Raw genomic sequence first — 23,882 nt, forward strand, 5'->3', positions numbered from 1 at the left:
GGAATGCTGGGATCCCTAGGATTGGAGTTTTAATGCCCCCATGGGGACAGAGGTTAAGGCTGAGTCCCCAGGAAGAGCAGAGAGCTGAAACTAAGCCCCATGCACAAAGCTGTGAGCTGAGAAAGGACTGTCTCTTCTGGGCACAGAAGACAGAGGGGAAAAAAATCCATCCACAGGCCTTGGGATGCAGCTTGGAAAAAGTCATCGCAGGAAATCAGAATCCCCAGGGTCACCAGAGTATGGGCTTGGCGTCAGACCAAACCCCTAGGGCAAAAGCCTGCTCTGAATAAAATGGTCAGAAACCTGTGTAGCCTGTAAGACTGCGGCAGAAGCCAAAGCAAGCTGGCCCCAGAAGATGTGAGTGGGGCAAAGGACTCCTGCAGGAGAAACACAAAGAAGTCAAAGAACTCTTCCATGGTGATACGCCATGGGAGGCTTCACCCCATTGTACAGATGATGATAATCACCTCCTCCCCAATGTTACTTTATAACTGGGAACACTGAAGGTCATTGAGCTTGAGTAAGTTGCCTAAAGTCAGCTAGCAACTGAAGTATTGAATTTCTCTGTGCCTCAGTCTTCTCAGCTCTAAGGTGATAATAATTTTAGCGTACCTTCTTCATAGAATTGTCAAGAAGATGAAATGGGATGTTACTTGTAAAGTATTTATTAGAACAATGCCTGGCACATCATAATAGCGTTAATACAGTTAAAGTAAGTTTTAAAGGTTCAGAGATAAAGAAGGAATAGAGTCTCAAAAACAAACACAGGACATTATGAAGAAAGAACAGGTGCGTTAAGAAAAGGAATTCTAGAAATAAAAATATAGGTACTGAAAAAGTCTAGGCAATCTTACAGAGAGCATTGAAACTTCTGGAGCAGGAGAGGGACTAGGTTTCAGATGCCAGTCCTGGGTTTCAGAAGAGCACTGGAGCTGGGGAGACCAGGCAGAAGACACCAAGACTATCAATGACTGAGTCCACCTCTGCCTGAGACAGGCAGGAATTTGGGTGTGGTAGAGCTTGCTACATAACGGTTTCAGGGCCTGGAGACTTTTAGCTCTGAAGTCTTTGTGTTTGTGGTTTATGTCATAGGCAGTTTACCAGGCAGTAGGCACAATGGCTAGAACAGCAGCCAGATTTCTGGATTCAGCTCTGTGAAGTGCTAGGTGCATGACTTGGCCTCTCTGACCCTCGGTTTTCCATCTACACAACTGCACCTAGGAAGGGAGAGTGTCAAGAATGATATAGGCTCTGGAATTAGATGGCCGGAGTTCATGTCCTGACCCCAGCATTTATTAACTAGGTAAGCCTTGGGCATGTAATTTAGGGTCTCTGCCTCAGTCTCCTCATCTATGAAATAGGGTTGTTTGTGAAGATAAAATGAGCTAATATATATAAACATACACACACTTAAAGTATGCATAAAATACTCTGATACAATCCTGGCACATAAGAGATGATTAGAAAGGTTAAATGCCTTCATTGATGTTAGAACATAGTAGATGCTCAATAAATGGCAGTGATGACTGCCAATTCCTGGATTGCTTCGTCTTCACTGGGCACCACGAATACAACTGCTGAATGAACAATGATTGAATGACTGGCTGGCGGGAATGGCAGGCAAGTGAGGGAGATGAGTGCAGGCCAAGCCCCAGGCAGGGAAAAGGCCCTGTGGTTCCGGAGATGCAGTTCTCCCTCCTCCGCTGGATTCAAGAGGGGATGGGAATACACGCATCCTCACCTTCCCTTCCCCTCCCACACAAGGGCACTATGTCACAGGATTGGAAGAGCTCACTGAGTTTATTTGGGGAGTGCAAAGGGGGCCGAAGTTTCGCTTGTGTACACTGTGTGTGTACACAGATAACACGCATCCTGAGTAACACTGCTCCAGAGGCTGGCGCCATCTGCTGGGGGTCCCAGATTTCAGAGTCAGGTGTGGATCTCAGGGGCCTGAGGAGGCCCATGCTATGCAGAAGAAATGGTAATGGGGAGCAGTCCAGGAGCCAGCACCCCACTTCCATCCCTATTCATCTCCCGTCTTCTTTCCCATCCCTGGAGGGCAGTTCCCAGCTCACCTGAAGGGAATCACCTAGTTGCTCCAGGTGCCCATGTGGCCCCCTCCTCCCCAAGCTGGTTCTGGTCCATCGGGATTATCCATATTCTCGTAAGAGTCTGCATCTGGTCAGGACCAGGAAGGAGTAAGATATAAGTGGAGCTGAAAGTCAGCTGGGAGGGAGGAAGCCTCAGAGGACAATGGGAGACAGCAGGAGAAGCACCCACCTTCTTCATGACTGGGACCAGGCTGAGCTTGAACAAAGCGGAGCTGGGGGGCTGCATACAGGATCCCTCTCATATCCTCATAAGACTGGGACCCTGCTTGGCCAGGGGATGGAGAGTTGGAAGCCTGGGAGCCATGCTGGGGGCTTGGGGAAGGGAAGTGCAGCCTAAGATACTGAGGGAGTCTTAGGGGCAGAGGAAAGTGGAAGGCTTGAACAATATTGTATTAGGAAGGAGTGACAGGGGTAGCATCAGGTTCTGGGCCCTTGTTTGTTGTAGGGTTTGATCACGTGTGGTTAGATTATGGTCGTGGTCAGAGAAAAAGTGAAGAACGGAATTGGAAGGAGTCAAAGTCAGAGTTGTGTGGAGGTTGTAGAGACAGCTCAGGTCAAAGCTGAGGTCTGCATTGGGGCTGAGGTGAGCTGGAGGTCAAAGTCCAGGCTGGAACTGGATTGGGGTTGGGGCTGCTGTTGATGATGAGGGATGGGGTGAATACTGGGCGTCAGGATGGGCATTGGGGTCAGTGTTGAGGTTAGAGTTAGGAGTGAAATCTAAGGTCAGGATTGGGCTTGGGTTTGGGGTCAGAACCAAGGTCAAGGTCGGGCCTGACATTAGAGCCAAGGCCACATCAACCCAATCTGGACAAGACAGGCAGGTCCCAAGCACTTCTCACCAAGGGAGGTTGCCTCCCTGCTGGGGTCCCAGGCTGACCCATGGGGGCTCAGGAAGTCTGGAGAAGGAAGAGGGAAGTCACTCCCAGCCTTCGCGTCACACACACCACCACCGCCACCCACCCGGCAGGAATGTGACCATCCTCACACACACCTGTTGTCCTGGCAACTGGCTGGGACAGTTCTTCATCCTCATTCTCATAAGACTCAGCTGCTGCCGAAAAAAGAGAACTCCAGGGACCACTCCGGCCCTGTAGGGGATCCACAGCCCTGTGGGTTCTCCCAAGTCTATGAGGCCCCACGAGTACCCCAGATTACCGTTGGAGAAGGAGTCTTCATCCTCAGGACCCAAGACCCCTTCCTCAGGGTTCTCATAGCCGCTGCCATCTGGTGGAGAAGGAGGGGGATCCAGGGAGGGCCCACAGCCCACCCCGGCTGAGAAGGTGAGGATGAGGGAGGGCAGTCTTACCCTGGGAGAGCTGGTTCTGCCCAAGGCTGGAGTCGTTCTCGTAGAACTCGGAGCCCTCCTCACTGTCCGGCTCCTCATAGGCCTCCGCTTCCTCTTCTTCTGGGCGTGGGGTTTGGGAATGGGGGTGGGAACCGGGTCACGGCCCCCCTCCTCTAGGCCCCAGTCCACTATTCCCGCCACAGACCGCTGCAACACCTCCTATGTGAGTAACCACCCCCCTCAATCACCGGTTCCTGGTGGGCTCCGGGACCCCGCGGCTCTGGCCTCCTGGACGTCGCTGCGCGGATTTCCGTAGGACGGCACGGTGGCTCCCAGGCCCGCAGCCCACCGCAGGGCGCGTCCTGGCGGGTGAGAGGAGATGGGGGCGGTCAGGGCTACGGGCAGAGGATGCTTCAGGGCCTGCTGGAGGACTCCGGGTCTAGGTACCCAGCCTTGAGCCAGCGGGGCGGGATCTAAATCTAGAGGCGTGGCCTGAAGTCTCGGGCGAGGTTCTGGGGTCAGAACCGGACTTCAGGTCCCGAGTCTGGGGGCGGGGACGAGTTATGGGGGCGGGCCTTGGTCCTGGGGGCGGGGCTCAAGTCTGGGCGGGACTCCGCACCATGGGGTGGGCTCTTTTCTGAAAGCGGAGCTCCGAGCTCGGGAAGGCTAGGAGCTCAGGGGTCTAGAAGGATGAGGAAAATGGGTGGGGCTCTAGCTCTGGGTCAGGGACCTGGCGGTGCCTCCTACCCGTGCCTGAGTGGGGAGTGGAGAGGGAGAGCATGTTCCCGTACTGGTTCTGGGCCCCGTTTCCCGGGGGAGGCGTCACTTTGAAGAACCTGGCGGAGGAAGGGGAATTGCACTGTGAGGCCAGGCCTGGAGGGGACTGGAGGGGACACTCAAGATTCAGGCTAGACCCTCAGAGGTTAAAATGTGGTCACTTGTTATGAGCACCTCTGTTCTGCCACAGCCTACAGAGGGGTCTGCGATCACTCGAAGGAGGACTTCACAGAGGAGGTAGCTTTGGTGCTGGGCTTTGAAGGTTGGGCAGTATTTCAACCATAGAGATGGAGAAAAGACACCCTGAGCAGAGGAAACAGCAAGTGCAAAGCATAAGGTGAAAGTGCAGGAGTGGGAGCCTGGAGGGCGCTGGCATCATTACCTTCTAGTGGGATCTGTCATTCGCTTTCTTTTCCTCCTCAGGATCAGGGCTGGTGGGAGTTAAGGGGAATGATCAGAGGAGGGACTCAAGAGTGAAGATTTGGGGGATGCTGGGGAAGTCACTTGGAGGAGATGGGATTTCAAATTCCAAAGAGCTCGGGTAGTTTGGGGGAGGCGGTAGAAAAGGAGTGGGGGCAGGATTCTGAGGTCTGTGGGGGAGGTGTGGGAGGAGAAACAGATGGTTGTCAGACTGGCCAGTGTGGCCTCTCCTGAGGAGGGAGGGGTAAGTTTGGGAAGACCAGCTGGGGGACATGACTCACCTCTTCGAAGATGAAGAAAGCCCACCAGGGAACCCAGGCAGAAGATCAGATAAACTAAAGTCACAACAGGGACTATCCAGCAACCAGTCTCCAGTAGCCAATGCCATACTGCTAGGGGGAAGGAGCTATGAGATGAAGACCCCGGGCTGGCATCTTGCTGTCCAGCCTCAAGACCTCAAAGGGCCATAAGTCTGGAGGGCCGGGGCAAGACACAGATCCTCAACATCCCAAGCTACAGGGAGGGCTCTCCTCCCTCCCTCTGAGGACCCGGAGCCTGGCACGGGGCCTGGAGTGGCATCTGTTAAGCAAACCATGAACAAACTATGACTATAGTCAGACACAATGTTAGGATTAAGGGGAGCATAATGATCAGCTTCCTGCTGCAGTTAAGGACAGCCATGGTCAACGTAAAGGGCAGAGTCGAGTTCACAAGGTTAGAGGTGAGATGCGGCAATGTGCTGCTGAGGTCAAGTTTGGAGGGAAAGTTCAGGATGAGTTTGAGAATTGTGGTTGCAGTAGCATGGTAGGATTGAAAGAAGGGAGACAGAATGGGCAGAACATTATGGCCAATTTGGTGGACAGGTGAGGAAAGGAAGGATGCCCAGGTTGCTGGCTTGGGCACATGGGCAGGTGGTAGTGTCCTTCACTTCTAGGGCCACCTAGAAGACTGTGCTTGAGGAAGATATCAAGTTTGATTTTGTACATGTTGAGCCTGCAATGTCCATGGGACATCAAATGGCAATGCCAGGAGTTGGCTGGGTGTGGGGTGTATGGAACTGAGTCACCAAGGCATGGTGGCCTAAGGAGCCATGGGAGTAAAGGAGGTCAAACAGGAAGAGTGTGTAATCAAGGGTGAGAGAGTGTAGACAGGGATAAGAAGAGGGCTCAAGGCTCCAACAGTGAGGAATGAGGGAGGAAGGAAGCCTCTCCCAAAGTTGATGGGAAGGAACAACCAGTGGTAAAAGACCCAGAAAAGTAGTGTCTTGGAAGCAAGGGAGGAAAAAGTTGGGGTCAGTGTTCAGTGTAGAGGTTGGGGCTCGGGATGAGGCTGCTACTAGCCCTCAGGTTGGGGAACCAAGGTTGCCGTGCTTCCGGTTCTTCCCAGTAGCCCCACTCAGATGCCCCACAGTTGGGAGAAACTCTACCTGACTGGGCAGTGACCTTCAGCTGCACCTGGGTGGTCACGTTGCCATGGTTACAATGATAGATGCCAGCATCTTGAGCTGTGGTCTCGGGCAGCAACAGAACAGCCTTTCCCCCGAGGGTGCCCATGACCCACATCTCTCTGAGTTGGGCATCCTCACTCAGGTTTAGGCTCAGCAATTTGATGCTAGGCTTCTTGGGACGCACATGGATCCAGGAGATGGGGCCTCTGGCCAATGAGGTACGGGATGCCCCACAGGACAGCGAGAGTGTGGAGCCAGGGGCCACAGTGAGGTCTGGGGCAAGGAGAGCCAAGGCTAGGAAAGTGTAGTCCTTGGGGGTCTCCTCCCCTGCACACCATCCAGTTCCCAGTTACCATCCCCCCACTTCCTGGCATCTCCCCCAGCACCTTACCATGGTTGTTGCTCTGGTTCAAAGTGCCGTTAGGTGGGGCACAGGCAGAGTCTGTGTGTAAGATCTCAGGGTGGTCCTTGGCCCACACATAGATCTGGGACCTTGTGGGGTGACCAGAAGAGGGCCTGGGGCCCTCTGAGGACCTGTCCCCCAGGCCACAGCTTGGGTCATTTAGGTCTGAAGCATTCCACCGGAACAGTTCTCCTGGGAAGATACCCAGAACCAGATACAGAGACATCTAGGAGAGGCAGAGAGATACAGAGACCCAGAAAGGCAGAGGCAAAGACCCAGAGAGAGACAGAGAAACGGCGACTCAGAGAAAAGAGTGAAAGACAAATACAGAGCAGCGCAGTGCTGACGTCACGAAGCCACAGCAGTTTTTAGAAGCCACCTAAAACTGGCTCCCAGCTTGTCCCTCGGACCCTCCAGCCCCTCCCTCCAGATCCATTTCAGCTGCTGGACCTCCTCCATCTACGGTGGGCCTCCCTCTTCTCATCCAGCCCTCCCTGCCCCAGCCCGGACCTCACCGCTGCCCTTCACGCTGACCGTCCAGCCAGGCTGCCAGGCTGGCTCAGAAGAGGGGCCTGGCTGGCACAGGTAGAAGCCCCCCATCTGGTCGGAGACATTGAAGATGAACAGCAAGGTTCCCTGGGGCTCCTTCAGGGTGCCCAGGGGCCCTACATGGATGCCCAGGCCTGGTAACCCTAGGCTCAGCTCTAAGAAGGGTGTTGATTGGGAGCCCCGAAACCAGGCCAGCTGCTCAGGGGGACCATCTGAGAGACCTTCAAGGCATGGCAGCACGGCATTGCCTCCCTCTGAGGAGAGAGAGAAGGATGGGGGTGGGGAGTGAGGAGCCCCTAGCCCCCTTCACTCCTCACACTGGGTTATAAAGCCGACGACCCCACCAGCTGGGAGTGGATACGTCCTCAGAGTCCTTGCAGTCCTCCCCTGAATTTTACAAATATTACAAAATGGAGGCTCAGAGAGGGTAAGTGACTTGGCCAAGGGCACCCAACCGGAACCCAGGTTTCCAGCCCTTCCATCCACCTCTGCCCTCCGGACATACCTTTAGCCTCCAGTAGGTGTGTTTCCTGGGGCCTGACTCCCATGGGGGTAAGGAACAGGAGGAGGAAGAAGAGGAGGAGAGGAGGTGGCATGGTGGCCAGACTCCCCGGGGCACCCCAGCTTCGCCGCGCAGGGGATGCTGGGGCAGGCGGGGACCTGGTGGGCACTGAACCATGGGCGTCTGCGGGGGAGGACGGGCAGTCCCCCCGGAGAGGAAGGGGTGGTCATGCCTCAGGCCCTTTCTCCATGCACCCCTCCAGAACCACAAAACTCGCCTCCTCCCCGCTACCGTGTTTTATTTTCATCACAGCACTTACCACCATGTGAGATGATCTTATTTGTGTGTCTCCTTTCTTGATGGATTTCTGTTTCCCCACTAGAAAGCCCCTTGTGGCAGAGACTTTGTCCTGTTCACAACTGTACACACAGTGCCCCGGAACAGTGCTTGGCACGTTATAGTGTAGGCGCCAAGGAATATTTGTTGAATGACTGGGTCCAGGCTCTCTCCTTCTCCCCCTCCTCCCTCCTTCAACCTCAGGCTCTTAGTTCATTTCCTTTCACACACACACACCCTTCATTCATTCAACCAACATCTCTTGGGCCTTTCTCCACCTCCGTACAACCAGCCCATCACACATACGGTGGGATCTGGCAGACCTGAGTTTGAATCCTCCACCTCCGCCACTTGGCTAAATGTCTTCATCTTTCTAAGCCTTAGTTTCTTTCTCTGTAAACTGGGGATAATAACCATAGTCTCAAAATATTGTTTGTGCTTTCAGGTCCCTGGGGCCAGGACGACACCTCCACACTGTGGCAGTGTATGGCCTGTTCTTAATTGCTGCTAATTCGATGATGACGCCTGTCCCCGTTTCCCCAAAGCATCAGCCAGGCCAGAGTGACGTGTTACGGATGAGTGAAAGAGGAGTCCCTGCTTCCCTCAGAGGTAAAGGGAGCCGAGCTGCAGTGCTGCATTGGGCTTCTCAGCCTCCAAGATCTCCTCCCACTTCCAGAATCCAGACATAACTTTGCATGTTCCCCTTCCCCAGAGAAAAACAACTGTCGGAAGGGGAGACACACTGCCCCCTCGCCCTTCTTCACCTGAGATGGATCCTGGCTTTTCCTCATCCTGCTCTACAGTGCCCAGTAGGCAAGTGCTATGTTGAATACAGACCTTGTTAAGACTTGTCCTGTAGCTTGGTATTACAGATGTGCTATCAGTGCAGTAAGGTGAAGGCTGTCTACCCAGAGAAATTCATAATTTATATAAGAAAATAAATTTCATAAATTAAAAAAATATATATTGTTTGCGGAGATTAAACAGGATGATATACATACGGCGCTTGTAGCCCAACACAGCACATAGCAAGCGCTCTCAGTTCGTGAGAGACAGTGTCCATTAATAGCTAAGGGTTCAAGCCATTCTGCCACTGGGGCTCCTTTGCAGCGGTACTGAGGAATGACTGATGGTTAATGCCCCTTTGTCTCCCAGTTCTTCCCCAGGAAGCCCCTGCTTCAGTGATGGAAGGAAACCATTTAGAAGTGGGAAAATCGAGCCCTCCCCCGCCACCAAAGGCAGGGTGTTGCCTGAGATCACACACTGGGCTGGTGGTACAACTGGGCACCAGAACCCAGGCGTCCTGACTCTTCAATCTGTTCTTCTGCCACATACCCCTCCATGTCTCCTCTCTCTCTCTCTCCCCTCCCCCCCACCCCGCCCCACCCCCTCCATGTGAATCTCTGTGTCTGTCACTGCTGCAGTCACGGAAGGAAAAGGGCCAGGGACCCAGGAGACCTGCTTTCTCAGTTGCTGGTTCCCAGGCCCGTCTCACTGGGCTGTGGCTTCCTGTTTGCCTTAGGCAAACCCCAGGGGACCCTCCGGCTGGCAGGGCCCCCACCTCCCTTTGTGGGGGTTGGGGTGGCTGGGGAGGGGGGAAGAGAATGGAGCCGGTGAGGGGGCAGGACCCCATCTGCCTTTCCTTCAACAGAATCTCTCTCATCCCTTCACTAGCTTCCCAGCTGCCTCACAAGCAGAGTCTTCTTGCTAGAGCATGTCAGCTCCCTGCTTAGAACACTCCAGCGACTGTTATCTGCCTAAAATAAATATTCCAAAGGCCTGAGGGAGGCTGCCCGTGACTACATTTCCTACCTCAACTCTCCGCCACTCTGCCCCTGACTCAGGGCCTTTGCACTTGCTGCCCTTCTTCCTGGATCTACTCTTGGCTCTTTGCTCCACTGGCTCCTTTCCATTGCTCAACTCTCAGTTCAAACATTGCTTCCTCAGAGAGGCCTTTCCTGACACCCCAGGTACTTTGAAATTAACCTCACACGCCTGTTTTATTTCCTTCCCAGCATTTGCCCCAGTCCCAAAGTCTGCTTGTTTATTTTTTAGTCTTCTCATTGGTCTCCTGCCCTAGATTATTCATTGTGCTACAACAGGGGTCTTTACTGCCTGGTTCACTGGCATCCAGTAGGTGCTCAATAAGTGTTTGTTGTATAAATGAAGGAAGTTAGTTATGGTTTCCGAAGGGGAAATGAACGGGGTTGGGGGGGGGATAAATTAGGAGTACGCGATTAACAGATACAAATTACTATACATAAAATAGATAAGCAACAAGGATTTAGTGTATAACACAGGAAACTATCTTTAATATCTTGTAATAACCTATAATGGAAAATAATCTGAAAAAAAAAAAAATATATATATATATATACAACCGAATCACTCTGCTGTACACCTGAAACTAACATAATATTGTAAATCAACTAAAATAAATAAATAAATAAATAAAAAGGGAAGGAAGTTAGGAAGAGTGACAGAAAACTTTCTTTTCTCTTTCCCCCATGTACTCAGTCACCAAAGCTAGTTCATTTTCTATCCTCAATATATCTAGAGTCAATTTTCTCCTATTTTGGACTCTTCTCAACCAGAACCATTTCAACAGCTTCTTTTGTGGGCTCTCTGTCCTCTACCTCCTTTACTTCCCACCCACATTCCTCACAGAGAGTGTTTCCTTGGAATTAGCCGTGTGCTTCCACTGCTCAACAGCCTTCAATGACTCCCAGGGTCTCGGGTTAAAATCCAAGCCTGATAGTTGACCGGAACCTTATTCACAGGCAACATTTCATGCCCTTCCCAAGAAACCCTGCCACATATACAGGGAGTCTGGACTTTATTCTGAGGGCAAGAAGCTCTTGGGGATTTATAATCTAGGAGGTGACCTGGTCAGATTTGCATTTTCTAAAACTACCCAGGCTGCAGTGGGGTGGGGGAGGGGAGGGGGTTGGAGGGAGGCCAGAGAGATCAGTAAGGAAAGTGTTCATTCATTCATTCACCAAATATTTATTTACTACTGTTTATTTACCTGGCACTGTGCTAGGTGCTGGGAAAATAACAGGGTACAAGAAAGACAACGTTCTTAATCTCATGGAGCTCTGATTCAAGTCTTGGGGCCACAGAAGGCTAAAGGGGGTAATAAACAAGTTAACCAGTAAACAATTGGTTAACCAATTGTTAATAAACAATAAATAAGTTAACCAATAATCAATTTCAGGTGGTGAGAAGTCTCTAATGCGATCTAATGGTGGACAGGTGATAGAAGTGGCTACTTTAGACAGGGTGGTCAGGGAAGGCTTCACTGAGAAGGTGACTTCGGAGCCAAGACCTGGGGTGGGGAAAAGCTTGATGTGTTCAGGTAAGGTCATGTTTAGTTTTGTAAGAAACTGTCGTACCCTTTTCCACAGTAGCTATACCGTTTTACATTCCCATCAGGAATACATGAGAAACTCAGTTTCTCCATCTATTCACCAGCATTTGGTATTATCACTCTTTTTAAATTTTAGCTGTCCTGGTAGGTGTGCAAGTAGGAAATCTGCACCTCCCTAATGGCTAATGATGTTGAATATCTTCTTTCATGCACATATTTGCCATCTGCGACATCAATGGAATGTCTATTCCTGTTCTTCGCCCATTTTTAAATGAGACATGACCTGTTTTACAAAGATCACTCTTAATTGCTTTGAGAATTAACTAAAGGGGCCAAATGGCAACACAGGGGGAGCCTCTGGCAGCGTGGACGTTCAGGAAAGAGATGATGGGGACTGGGGCTAGGTGGGGCCAGTGATGGTGGGACTGGGGCTAGGTGTCAGAGCTGAAGATGAAGAAAAAGGGACCCGTTCTGGAATATTCAGTCTTCTGGAGGTAAAGCTTACAGGACTTGCAGGAGGACACGAAGAACCAAGGACTTGCAGGCTTCTGGAATGTACTTTCCAGAGGGAGAAAGGGAATCAAGGCTCTAGACTGAAGTTTGAGTTACCTGTCACCGTCCAAGGGGAGAAGTCAGGTCGGCTGTTGGAGGGGAGAGGTCACAGATAATGAGAGCTTGACCTAGGGCAGCGGTCGACAGAGGAAAGGAGGGATTTGAGAGGCACTGGGAGGTGGAGGGAGGATTAGCAGGAAGCGGTGACCGGCTGAATATCAAAGTGGGGGTGGGGACATGGAAGTTTCTGACTTCTACGACTGCCTACGCGGGGACCCAGGCGCCCAGAAAAGTGAAGTCGACCCAGCAGCCCAGCCCCGAGGGACGCTCCACGAAAGCGGAGGTGCAGGGAGGCCAGACCACAATTCGCTGTAACTTGAGCCAAGCTCTGGCGGAAGGGCGGCCAGGGACCGATCAAAGGGGTCAGCTCCGGGGCTTGGGAGAGACCGCGAGAGCTTCGCCCTCCTTAGGCTGAGGCAGTGGGCGTCCCGGAGGAGGTGTAATTTGAGCAAAGCTTCCAAGGTCACGCGGAGACGCCCAAAGGCCTTTGACGAAAGAACTACTTCGGGGTTTGAAGGGCAGGCGTCCTTCTCGAGCACCGCTGCCCAACAAAGAAGGCGGGGAGGGGCGGGACCTGGGGCCGCGGCCGGGAGTCCACTCGGAGATCTTCGGCCGAGGCTCGGCCACCCCTCCCCAACTCCGGCCTCAGCCTCGAGCCCCGGGCCGATCCGGAAACAGCCGAGCGGATCCGGAAACAGCCGAGAGGACCCGGAAGCGGTGAGCGCAGTCACCAGGGAGTGCGGGAACCCGCCGTTTGAGCGGAGGCGATGGCGGCACCTGCGCGCCCGGCCGCGGGCGAGGATGGCCGGCGGCGGCAGCCGGAGGCCGGTATGTGAGGACGCGTCCATGCACGCGAGGGGCGGCGAGGCCGGAGGCGGGGCCGAGCTCGGCGTCGGTGTGTGGGGGGTGGTGGGGGGAGCCTGGAGAAAGGGGCGGGACCACGCCGTCGGGGTGGGGGGGTGGGGGGAAAGACGGAGGGGGCGTGGTCTAGCGATTCTAGGGAGAGGGCCAGTGGCAGGTTAGAGGTGGGGCCCAGTGTGGGAGGGGAGGAGCCAGGTGGACAAGGGGCGAGCCACTAGAAGGGAGGGGTCGTGTCAGAGAAAAGAGGGGATTGGGTGAACCGAGGGAGGAAGAGGCGGGGCTCTAGGCAACACTAGGCAGAGCTAGGTGAGGAGGAGTCGGGGAAGGGGAGGGGCCAGGTGAGTGGGGCGGGGCTAGGTAAAGGTGCAGGGACCTTGGCTGCTGTACCAAGTTGCAGAAGTTGAGGATTTGATGCCCTGGGAATATTGGGAATCCGAGAGTGATGAGAAAAGAGGCTGATCCCTGTCCTTCACAGCGCTGGACCCGCAGCCCCCGGAGGGGGCAAAAGTTGAGGCCGAGTCAGCGGAGCTCGACCGGCTTCGGGCTGAGCTGGCAGGCGCCCTGGCAGAAATGGAAACCATGAAGGCTGTGGCCGAGGTGAGCGAGAGCACGAAGGCCGAGGCTGTGGCTGCAGTGCAGCGGCAATGCCAAGAGGAGGTGGCCTCGCTGCAGGCCATCCTGAAAGGTGAGGCAGGCACTCCTCCCAGACTCCCTCAGCCCCATAAGGGGGAGTGCATGACAAGAAAGGGGTCAGGGGGCATAACCTACACCTGTGGGGTAGGTTAGCAGGGCTGCCTAGCGCAGGGCAGACCCAGGGGCTCAGAGGGAGACGCGCCCTTTTCTGATTTGCATAGCGGCGCTGCCTGCGCTAGCAGCAGCTCTGTCAGTTCCAGCTAAGTTTAGCTCGGAGCTGCTACCTGTTCCCTGGCCCCATGTCATGTCATTTCTTGTCCCTCACTGATGACTGATCAACCCTGAAAGTGGGCAGCTTCTCAGTTCCCTGAGAACTCGTTTGAGCCTCTGGCCTTCAGACTTGGCCCTGGGCCTAGGCTCCGTAAGTCTCATCATCTGGTTTCCTTTCCTCCCCAAACACCCCTACATCTGCGCACAACCTCCCCGCCACCCCGCCCCACATGCACCGACTTCTCTCCCTCTCATCCTCTGTACTTGGGATGCATCCGCTCCCCTTGTCCCAGATCCCCCAGCTTCTTTTCCTCCATTCCCCTTCTCCTCTAGTCCAAGGCCAGAGTCTCTGCAATAGCTCCCAGTTGCATCCCACCCCTTTGCTTCCACTGCCACTGCTGTAGCAAAGCTCTCGTCAACTCCCCCGGACTGTTGTCCCAGCCTTCTTACAAGTCTCCCTCTATAATCTGGCCTTGACATTGACTTCCAGAGTAAACTTCCTACAATTCCCATCCCACCGTGTCATTTCCCTTTCTAACAACTGCTCCTGGCTCCAGACTTCTCTGGGGCCATGGTTCCCCACATTTCAGGCATCCCTGTGCCATCTGTGCAACATGGTTGTCCTTGTATGACTTACCCTGTCATCTACTTAATATTGTTCTTTAAATAGATCCACTTTTTAAAAACCTATATACATTTATTTTAAAGGGAACTTCCTGTCCCTATAAGAAACTGTGTCCTAAATAATAATAATAGTAATAATAACTAACATTTATTGAGTGCCAGGCACTGAACTGAATGCTTTATGAGTATTTAATCTTCATAATAATCTCTATGAGTTACGCACTATTATCCATCTCCATTTTACAGAGGAAGCTCTGAGGCCCAGAGAGGTTAGATAACTTGTCTAAGGTCATACAGATAGAAAGGAGGTTTGAACTCAGGCAGTCTGGCAACAGAACCCTTACTTCTAATGTTAGTACGTGTTAAAATAAATAACTACGCAAATGAAAAATGACCATGTTCCGCCCAGCATCCCTTTACCTCCCACTGACATGTAGGATAAATCCCAAACTCCTTGGTGTGGCATTCAAGGCCTTAGCAGCCATTCACGGCCACCCTCTCCACCCTTCCCAGCATCTCCTCCTACATCTTCACTCCAGTTTTTCCAATGTGCCCACCATGCCCCAGCCACACCATCCACCTTCCCACCTGTGAGCCTTTGCTCCTGTTACTTAATGTGTCCTTTCCATCCTTCACCACTTGCTGGTGTCTCTCCTGGACTGGCAGGCAGAGCGAGGGGCTCTTTCCTCTGGGATCCGCAAGCCCAGGAGTGGTCCTTTCACGAGCTCTCCTCACACTGCTTCGTAACTATTTCCACGGCTGTCTTCCTCATTGGACTGTGGGCTCCTGGTGTCAGGGTTTGTGTTTGATTAATTTCTCTATTTCCAGAGCCCAGCTCAGAGTCTAGTCCAGAGTGAATATTTATGACCCTTATTAGATATTGATTGTTATTGGTATGTATTAATAGCAACAGATAGCCTATCTTTAGCATTTATTATGTACCAGGAAGAGGGCTGAACCCCTTGCAGATATCATGTCATTTGATCCTGTAACAAGCCAGTGGGATAATCCCTGGCCGAGGACATTATGCAGAGAGGCTAACTGATTGCCCAGGACCATCCCACCACAAAGTCCACTGTCATCACTGCTATGGTAAATTGGCTTGCAGAGAGCGGCAGTGATGGCGCCCCCCCCCCCCCCGCTCGCCCCCAGGTAGGGCTGGCGCACTGACCCTCCCTCTCCTCTGCCCTTCCTGTCTCGCCAGACTCCATCAGCAGCTATGAAGCCCAGATCGCGTCTCTGAAGCAGGAGCGGCAGCAGCAGCAGCAGGACCGTGAGGAGAAGGAGCGGGAGCTGGGGCGCTTGAAGCAGCTGCTGTCCAGGGCTCACCCCCTGGACTCCTTGGAGAAGCAGATGGAAAAGGTTGGGGTTGGGACAGCCTACCCGCCCCCTCCTCAGGGATTTGGAAACATGTTGAAGCAGCCAAAGGTGACCGTGGGGCAGAGGGATTATCTGTGTCCCACTGCCACATCACTGGGAGCAGGGCACCCAGTAATAATTCTAGGTATAACATACACGAGACCTGTACTCAGCACGGTCCTGGCTTGCCACTTACTAGTGGGATGGCCAGGTGTGTTTACCTCCCAAATTAAGAGAAGTCATGTAGGGAATTCCCTGGCGGTCCAGTGGTTAGGACTTGTGCTTTCACTGCAGGGGCCCGGGTTCGATCCCCGGTCAGGGAGCTAAAATCCCGCAAGCCACGTGGCGCAGCCAAAAAAAAGAAAAAAGTCATATCATGTAGAGGGGAGGGAGCTAACATTTAAGGATACCTCTCATGCACTAGGCATTGCAATACCTGCTTGACAGACTCAAGTCTCCCCAGTCTTTCCCCTAAAAGAGGGGCCCATTAGATCCATTTGACAGATGAGTAAGGTGAGGCTCAGAGAAGTTTAGTAATTCTCCCCAGGTTATGCACATAAAAAGGAGCAGATCTGGGATTTTAAAATCTAGGCAGTCTGGTTCTAAAGCTTTGCTCTCAATCTCTGTGGTATATTGCCTCCATTATTCTTGTCATGAACAATTGTAGGAAGCACATATTACCAAACTCTCCATCTTTCAGAGCAAATTCACATCTTCCCTCATTGGATCCACACAGCTGCCCTGTGAGGTAGGTACTTACCTCACTTTATACGTGAGGTAACTGCGGCTCAGGCAGATGGAGTAAGTCGCCTGGTTAGAAGGACAAAGATCAAAACAGGGGCCCAAGAAAGGAAGGTTCCAACCCATAGTTTGCCAGCAGAGGGTTGCCAGCAGTAGCAACTTACTTGCATTCAGAGTGTTCCTCAGGGAGCGGTTACACAGGGTGGTGAAGGAGAGGGCTCCGCTGAATTAAGGCTACCTGGTACGGCGGAAGGAGCCACAGGCCCAGGGTCGGGAAGTTCCAGTCCTGGCCTTGCGTCCATCTACTGCGTGGGCATCTGCAGAGCATGCAGGCTTACCCTACCTGTTGCCACTGTGCACATAAGAGATTTGGAGGGTCAAACTGAACTTGTCTGAGACGGATTTTTGAGTGATTCAAGAGGTAGAAATGGCATGACTTGGAAGAGGATGGATGACTGGCAGATTTCTGCCTCGGACAGCTGGGTGGATAGCAGGGTCATTCTCGCCAACCTAGCGCTTATGGGAGGAGAAACGGCGTCATGAGTTGGTTCAGATTTGGCTGTACTTGGACAGAGGAGCCTGTGCAACATCCAGGTGGAGGTGTCCAGAGGCTGTTGGCTGTGCAAGTTCAACAGGATCCCAAACCTGAAAAGACTGAAAAGAAGTGGCCAGAAATATGCCAGTGATGGGAATATGGGAAGACATATTGATTAGGACAAAGTTTGAAAACCCAAATCAACAGTGGCTTAAATGAGATAGAAGTCTGTTTTTCTTAGAACCAGAGGTAGACATTCCAGGACTGATGTGGCAGCTCAACAAGTCAGTAGGAACCCAGGCTCCTCCTATGTTGCTGTTTTGCCATAGGTAGCCTACTGCCTCATGGTCCAAGATGACTGCTTGAGCACCAGCCATCACATCCACATTTTAGCCAGCAAGAAGGAGGAGGAGGAGTAAAGAAAAACACACCCTCTCCCTTTGAGGAGTTGTCCTGGAAGTTGCACCTGACACATATGCCTATATCTCATAGCTGGAACTTAGTCATATGGCCATGCTGAGTTATAGGGAAGCTGAGACATGTAGATGGTATTCTAGAACTTAGGTCATGAGCCCAACTAAAAATGTGACGTTCTATGATAAAAGAAAAAAGGATACATGATGTTGGGGAAGAAAAGTATGTCACGCTACAAGTGGGCAACAGGAAGGTAGTTATGACTTTGGCTCTGTACCATGTGACCTGGGGCAAGTCATGTAAGCTCTCAGAGCCTCTGTGTTCCTCTCTCTAAAATGGGGGTGGGAACTTCCCTGGTGGCGCAGTGGTTAAGAATCTGCCTGCCAATGCAGGGGACATGGGTTCGAGCCTTGGTCCTGGAGGATCCCACATGCTGCAGAGCAACGAAGCCCATGCGCCACAACTACTGAGCCTGCGCCCTAGAGCCCACGAGCCACAACTACTGAGCCCGCGTGCCGCAACTGCTGAAGCCCACGCGCCTAGAGCCCATGCTCCACAGCAAGAGAAGCCACTGCAATAAGAAGCCTGTGCACTGCAGCGAAGAGTAGCCCATGCTCGCCGCAACGAGAGAAAGCCCGCGCGCAGCAACGAAGACCTAACACAGCCAAAAATAAATAAATAAAATATTTAAAAATTAAATAAATAAAATGGGGGTGGACGGTGCCTTCTTGGGAGGATTAGAAGAGCTGACGTGCTTGGAGGGAAAGCTCTGAACAGTCCTGAGGGTCCTGCAGCCGGGAGGGGGAACAGTCACTGCCCAACCCCCCTTCCTCAGGCCCACGAGGACTCGGAGAAGCTGCGGGAGATCGTGTTGCCCATGGAGCAGGAGATTGAGGAGCTGAAGGCGAAATTGCTGAGGGCAGAGGAGCTGATCCAAGAGATCCAGGTGAGGGGGTGGCCAGGGGGCGCTGAGGGAAGAAGGGGCGCCGCAGGACCCTGGCCCCCCAGCCTCTTCCCTGACCCTTCTCCCTAGAGACGTCCCCGGCATCCCCCTTCCCTGCACGGCTCCACGGAGTTGCTCCTGTCCCGGGACCCATCTCCCCCACTGGAGCCTCTCGAGGAGCTGAGTGGAGACGGGGGCGCGGCGGCCGAGGCCTTCGCCCACAACTGTGATGACAGCGCCTCCATCTCCTCCTTCTCCCTCGGCGGTGGGGCCAGCGGCAGCGCCTCCCTGCCCCGCAGCCGCCATGGCCTGAGCCCCGAGCAGGAGGAGACAGCCTCTCTGGTGTCCACGGGCACCCTGGTCCCTGAGGGCATCTACCTGCCCCCTCCTGGTTACCAGCTCGTCCCAGACAACCAGTGGGAGCAGCTGCAGGTAGAGGTGAGTGGAGTGGGCGGAGTGGGCTGCCGACGTGCACCCATCCGTCTCTTGCTTCAAGTACTTACTGAGCACCTACTATGTCCAGGCCCTGAGCTAGAGCTGGGGATCCTACAGTGAAGAAGGAAACTCCCACCCTCTTGGAGCTTCCTCTAGTGAGGGAGCCAGGCCCAAACATGCACATGGGCACATGGGGAAGACAGTGTCACAGGGTGAGACACCCAGAACAAGACTTAATAGGGTCGTGGGGTAGAGACTGGCAATGCAGGAGACCATCCTGGCTGGAAAAAGAGGTGCTTTTTGAAGATCGGGGACCAAAGGAACTGCAGGTTCCAAGGCCCAGAGGACGGACAGACCACGGTGTGTGTGAGGAACAGGAAGGCCACAGAGGAGGGGAAGAGAGATGAGGTCAGAAAGGCAGGCAGGGGTCACAGGAGGTCGGCCTTGGCCTTGGGGCCAGCCATGGAGTTTGCATCTTAGCGGAGAAGCTGCAGGAAGCCTCTGTGGCGTGTCAGGCAGGGAGAAGCCTTCTCTGCTCTAAGCTTTTAACAGGTCACTGAGGCCTCTGGGTAGGAATGGACTGCAGTTGGGGGAGGGGGCAACGGGAGAAGCAGGGTGGTGACCGGTTGGGAGGGCAATGCTTGACATAGTTTAGAGAAAGGTAGTGACTGGGACCAGGAGATGGCAGCAGAGGTGGAGAGAAATGGGTGAATTTGGAATCTACTTTGGAGGCCGCCGGGCAGGGCCGGCTGGTGGGTTGGAGCTGGGGAGTGGAGGACTTAGAAGAGTCAGCATCCATTCCTGGGCTTTTGGCTTGAACGACTGGGTGGATGATGGCACTGCCCACCGAGGCGCAGGGGGCAAGGCGTGAGAGGTCTGGCGAGGAGGGAAGGCCTCCCCTTGGCGGTCGAGGCTGAGGCTGGCGTCTGTGGCAGGGGCGGCAGCTGCAGAAGGACCTGGAGAGCATCAGCCGGGAGCGGGACGAGCTGCAAGAGGGCCTGAGACGGAGCAACGAGGACTGCGCCAAGCAGGTGGGTTCAGCCTCTGCTCCGCAGGGCCTCCGCTCCCTGCCTCCTCCTGGCCCGGCCTCACCCTCGCCCCCCCTTCCACCCACAGATGCAGGTGCTCCTGGCCCAGGTCCAGAACTCAGAGCAGCTGCTGCGGACCCTGCAGGGGACCGTGAGCCAGGCCCAGGAGCGGGTTCAGCTGCAGATGGTGAGGGCTGGGGGCCGGGACGGGAGCGAGAGGAGTGGGGTGGGAATTGGTTGAGGGGGCCACGTGGAAGGTTGAGGCACCTGTCCTGCCTCGCCCCCTGCCCCTCCCGCCCCACCAGCCGCTCTGGCTTTGCCCTGGAGTTGGTGCCAGGTGGGTAAAAGGGTTTCAAGGGCACATGGTACTGATTCAGAAGAACCCACCACGCACTCACTCTGTGGTCTTGAGCTAATCCCACAAGCCCAGAGCCTCAGCCTTGATGCCTTGAAATTGAGATAATGGGTCCTAGCTTGCAGAGTTGTGAGAATGAAAAGCAGGGATTGCAAAATCGGATACTTCCTGAGACCAGACAGGAGAGGCAGATGATTGAACTGGGCCACGTGTGAGGCAGGAAGGAGCAGCAGGGCAAACCAAGAGACCCTGTAAAGGGAGCTAGTGCCCCTTGGCTCGCTGCCCGTGGTGCATGGGAGTGCAGGCTTGATGCTGCCTGGTTTTCTCATCTATCAGGAGAGGCCAGAGATCCGGATGTTTGTGTGTAGTCTCCCATTTTTAATGTTGCACTTGTTTAAGGTTTAAAAACACCCATATGGACCAAATAAAACACCCGATGTGGCCTGTGGCTGCCACTGTGTTACCTCCAAGTCATCGAGGAGGGTGTAGAAAGAGCTTGAGGGAGTTCCCTGGCGGTCCAGTGGTTAAGACTCTGCGCATCCACTGCAGGGGGCCCAGGTTCGATCCCTGGTCAGGGAACTAAGATCCCGTGAGCCACGTGGTGTGGCCAAAAAAAAAAAAAAAGAGCTTGGGAGGCAAAGATGCTTACTAAAGGGTGTTTCTTTCTTTCTCAGCCTAGAAGGAGGGCGTGGGCTTCCTGGCTCTCCTTCCTGAACACTGGGAGGAGTGTTCAGGCTTTGGCCTCACGGGAGACTGGAGACCCCCTGTCCCCTCATCGCCTCGTCCTAACTGTCCATCCCCAGGCAGAGCTGGCCACCTCGCACAAGTGCCTGAGCCACGAGGTAAAGCGACTGACTGAGGAAAACCAAGGGCTCCGGGCTGAGCAGCCACCGTCTTCAGCCCCCCGGGGCCTGGAGCAGGATGAGGGCCAGGAGGAGTCGCTGCCCAGCTCGCTGCTGGTAAGGGCGGGGACAGGCCCTTCCTCTCCACGCACAGCAAAGCATTGGCCTGGGGCCACGGGAATCGGGGACGGACCCAGGCTGCTGTGTATTAGCTGCGTCACCATGGCCAACTCACTCAACTTTTCTAAGGCTCAGTTTCCTCCTCTGCCAAATGGGACCACATCCCGTCCCAGCATCAGCACGAGAGAAAATGAGTTAACAGAATGCTTGACGCAAAGGAAGCAGTAATTTGGCTTGTTATTTTTAAGTGACGTGAGATCCACAAAATTGAATTCATCATAATCTTTGGTTCATAACAAGCTGTCATCATTGATCTGTGCATGGCCTCTGCTGATTGAATTTATTAAAAATATGAACATCAGCCGGAACCCTTGCCCACCTTGAGAACTATAACTGACATCGCCTTACATGCGCCCCGCCCCGTGTTCCTTGGCTCTGTTTCTGCCGTCCTGAGCTTTGTCATTCCCTTGCCCTTCTTTGGGATCGTTTTTATTACATATACACATCTGCCTAAACCGTGGAGTGCTAACTTTAGTTGTTTTTAGTTATAAAAACTCAGAATCTTGCTCTGGGTAGTCTCCTGGAGCTTTCACTCAGCACCGCTCCTGAGGGTCCTCCACCCCGGGTTGTGCTGCGGGAAAATATTCACTGCCGTCCCAGGGTGTTTGTCCACTCTCCCCGTGATGGGTGTTCGGGTTGTTTCCTCTGTTATGTTTTCTTCCTTCTTTCCTTCCTTTCCCCTCCCCACAATCCCCTTCTAGCCGCTGGCCCCCAACCGGCCCCGCACCCAGCCCGTGACTTGCATCCTTCCAGGAGCTGCGGCAGCTGGTGCGCCGCACGCAGCAGGAGGCGCGGGCCCACCAGCAGGCCCAGGAGCACGAGGCCGAGCGGCTGCGGATTGAGATCGTGACCCTGCGGGAGGCACTGGAGGAAGAGACGGCGGCGAGGGCCAGCCTGGAGGGGCAGCTGAGGGTGCAGCGGGAGGAGACAGGTGAGGGAGGAGGCGGCGAGCCACCCCACCCTCGCTCCCCGGGAGGCTGAGTCCCCACCCCATCGGGGACTGCCTGGGCACCAGGAGGGGAGAGAGGACGCAGTGCGAGAATGATGAGCCTTGACCTCTCTTTCTTTCCTTTCCGCACAGAGGTGTTAGAGGGTGAGTATGGGCTGGAGCCTGTGCCGGGCCGGGCGGGGCGGGGAAGGAGAGAGGGCGTGGGCCTGACGTCTTGGCCCTGCCTGACTTCCCAGCCTCCCTGTGCAGCCTGAGGATGGAGATGGAGCGGGTCCAGCAGGAGCAGAGCAAGGTGAGGCAGGACCCGGGCCAGGCCGGGATGGCGGAGGAGGGTGGCAACGTGGAGAAGACCCTCACCAGCCCCTGCTGCCCTTTATGTCTCCCTTAGGCCAGGCAGCAGGAAGTCCTGAGGCAGCCACCGGGATCGGGCCGCACAGAAGAGGTGAGGATCGGGGCGATATTGAAGGGGTTACCCTGTCCAGACATCCTGTTTCTTCAGCCCAGGGCCCCAGCTCTATGTCCTGTGCCCCCAGGCCCAGCTCACAGACCTCCTCTTGGAACAGAGGGCAAAGATACTGCGGCTGCAGGCTGAGCTGGAGACCAGTGAGCAAGTGCAGAGGGATTTCGTACGACTGTCCCAGGCCTTGCAGGTACGGCGTGTCCCCTCCGCACCAGACTGGCATGACTCCAGGTGACTTGTCCTCCGTCTTGCAAGGATAGTCTCCCAGTTAGAAGAGGCCTCTCCCTCCCTCTGGGGCTGGCATGGTCCTTTCCTCTGAGCTAGTGCTCAAAAAACGTTGAAGATCTTGTGCTTCCATCTTTGTCGGTGGTGCGAAGCCCGTGGCCCAGGGCCTGGCACGCCGACGTGCCCCGTGCTCATCACGTCATTTCCACCTGCCCCTGCCCACCCTTCCTCAGGCTGCTCTCTTAGGATCCATTTCTTCCCTTGAACCCATTTTCACTGGGGGTTGGGGGAGGTGAGGCCCCTGGGTACACTGGTCCCGTGCTCTTGCCCCTCAGGGGGCTGGCCGATGGGGTGGAGGCTGCATTTTCCCACTGAGGGCCCTCTGCCTCCCTCGCCGGCCCCCACAGGTGCGCCTGGAACGGATCCGCCAGGCAGAGAGTCTGGAGCAAGTGCGCAGCATCATGGACGAGGCGCCCCTCAGGGACGTCAGGGACATCAAGGACACCTGAGGGGCCAGCACCGCCCACCCTGGGGGGAGACCGTCTTTCTCCACTCCTGAACCGTGAGGCCGAGGCTTTGGGGGTCTCAGGATGGAGTCTTCACCCTCTCCAAGCCTGGGGTTGAGGTGACGGGGCCACCGCTGCCCTGTCCCTCCAGCGCCTCCTCCCAGGGGTGGCGGGACCTTCTGCTTCCAAAGATGACCCCTGGGTGAGGGTCCCAACCCCCTCTGGAAACCAGAGGGGCAGGCTCAGCCCTGTGGCTTTCTGGCTGCTATGCTGCCTCCTGGGCTCCAAGCCTCCCGCCCCCACCCCCACCCAGCCTAACAGCCATGCCTGTTACCTCCGTCCCCTTCCCCAGGCACAGCCGAGCTGTGAGTGGTGGCTGGGAGCCCTGGGTCGTGTCCCCAGGTCCCTCCACACACGCGCCCTGGGACAGGTGGCTGCTTCCTGGACTGCATGACACTAAGATGCTTGTCCCCAGGGGCCCGAACCAGGCCCCAAGGTGTGCATGGAGACAAGGCCAGATTTTTCTGTCATTTATTTTCAATAAATAAGCAGCTCAGCTCAATCGGTCGCCTTGTCCCTGCAAGCCCCACGGGGTCAGGGAGGGGAGGTTTTACAAGGGCAAAAGGGGGGGGGCAGTTGCTGAGGGGGGAGGAGACGTGAAGGGGACATTACGTTTATAAACAAGAATGTCGGGCTGGGGGGCACGTGGT

General features: G+C 54.5%; 2 protein-coding genes across 4 annotated transcripts; one reads left to right on the forward strand and one right to left on the reverse strand.

Annotated features, from left to right (window-relative positions):
- Positions 1 to 1,811: 1,811 nt before the first annotated feature.
- On the reverse strand, positions 1,812 to 7,588 carry CD19 (CD19 molecule). Its single transcript, XM_061208782.1, has 15 exons — positions 7,498 to 7,588; positions 6,959 to 7,246; positions 6,432 to 6,635; positions 6,020 to 6,313; positions 4,875 to 4,985; positions 4,556 to 4,604; positions 4,144 to 4,232; positions 3,645 to 3,758; positions 3,418 to 3,522; positions 3,267 to 3,335; positions 3,103 to 3,159; positions 2,951 to 3,007; positions 2,281 to 2,373; positions 2,076 to 2,178; positions 1,812 to 1,965 (listed from the first exon to the last, which is right to left on the reverse strand). Exons 1-14 carry the CDS (start codon positions 7,586 to 7,588, stop codon positions 2,090 to 2,092), a joined length of 1,710 nt encoding a protein of 569 aa, XP_061064765.1. The 3' UTR covers positions 1,812 to 1,965; positions 2,076 to 2,089.
- A 4,787-nt stretch (positions 7,589 to 12,375) lies between these two features.
- Positions 12,376 to 23,734, forward strand: RABEP2 (rabaptin, RAB GTPase binding effector protein 2). Of its 3 annotated transcripts, none has more exons than XM_061210307.1 (14): positions 12,376 to 12,640; positions 13,149 to 13,358; positions 15,405 to 15,562; positions 18,085 to 18,195; positions 18,283 to 18,630; positions 19,563 to 19,658; positions 19,744 to 19,842; positions 20,814 to 20,969; positions 21,786 to 21,963; positions 22,114 to 22,125; positions 22,218 to 22,273; positions 22,370 to 22,423; positions 22,494 to 22,631; positions 23,074 to 23,734. In XM_061210307.1, the coding sequence occupies exons 1-14, from the start codon at positions 12,580 to 12,582 to the stop codon at positions 23,173 to 23,175; spliced, it is 1,779 nt and encodes a 592-aa protein (XP_061066290.1). In that variant the 5' UTR covers positions 12,376 to 12,579; the 3' UTR covers positions 23,176 to 23,734. The 3 variants fall into 3 exon arrangements, with proteins under 3 accessions (XP_061066290.1, XP_061066292.1, XP_061066291.1); XM_061210309.1 differs by having other exon boundaries at positions 12,377 to 12,640; positions 22,545 to 22,631; XM_061210308.1 differs by having other exon boundaries at positions 12,378 to 12,640; positions 22,515 to 22,631.
- The last annotated feature ends 148 nt before the right edge of the window (positions 23,735 to 23,882 follow it).

Source organism: Eubalaena glacialis, chromosome 13, assembly GCF_028564815.1.
Source record: "Eubalaena glacialis isolate mEubGla1 chromosome 13, mEubGla1.1.hap2.+ XY, whole genome shotgun sequence".
Taxonomy (NCBI): Eukaryota; Metazoa; Chordata; class Mammalia; order Artiodactyla; family Balaenidae; genus Eubalaena; species Eubalaena glacialis.

Bases quoted from the DNA above. Each gene is read 5' to 3' on its own strand.
- CD19 (XM_061208782.1), bottom strand. From the start codon at position 7,588: ATGCCACCTCCTCTCCTCCTCTTCTTCCTCCTCCTGTTCCTTACCCCC. The intron at 7,247-7,497 runs GTATGTCCGGAG...CTCTCTCCTCAG, and splicing joins ACACCTACTGGAGGCTAAAG to AGGGAGGCAATGCCGTGCTG. The intron at 3,160-3,266 runs GTAATCTGGGGT...TTTCGGCAGCAG, and splicing joins TGAAGACTCCTTCTCCAACG to CTGAGTCTTATGAGAATGAG.
- RABEP2 (XM_061210307.1), top strand. From the start codon at position 12,580: ATGGCGGCACCTGCGCGCCCGGCCGCGGGCGAGGATGGCCGGCGGCGG. The intron at 22,274-22,369 runs GTGAGGCAGGAC...TGTCTCCCTTAG, and splicing joins TCCAGCAGGAGCAGAGCAAG to GCCAGGCAGCAGGAAGTCCT. The intron at 22,424-22,493 runs GTGAGGATCGGG...CCAGGGCCCCAG, and splicing joins GATCGGGCCGCACAGAAGAG to CTCTATGTCCTGTGCCCCCA.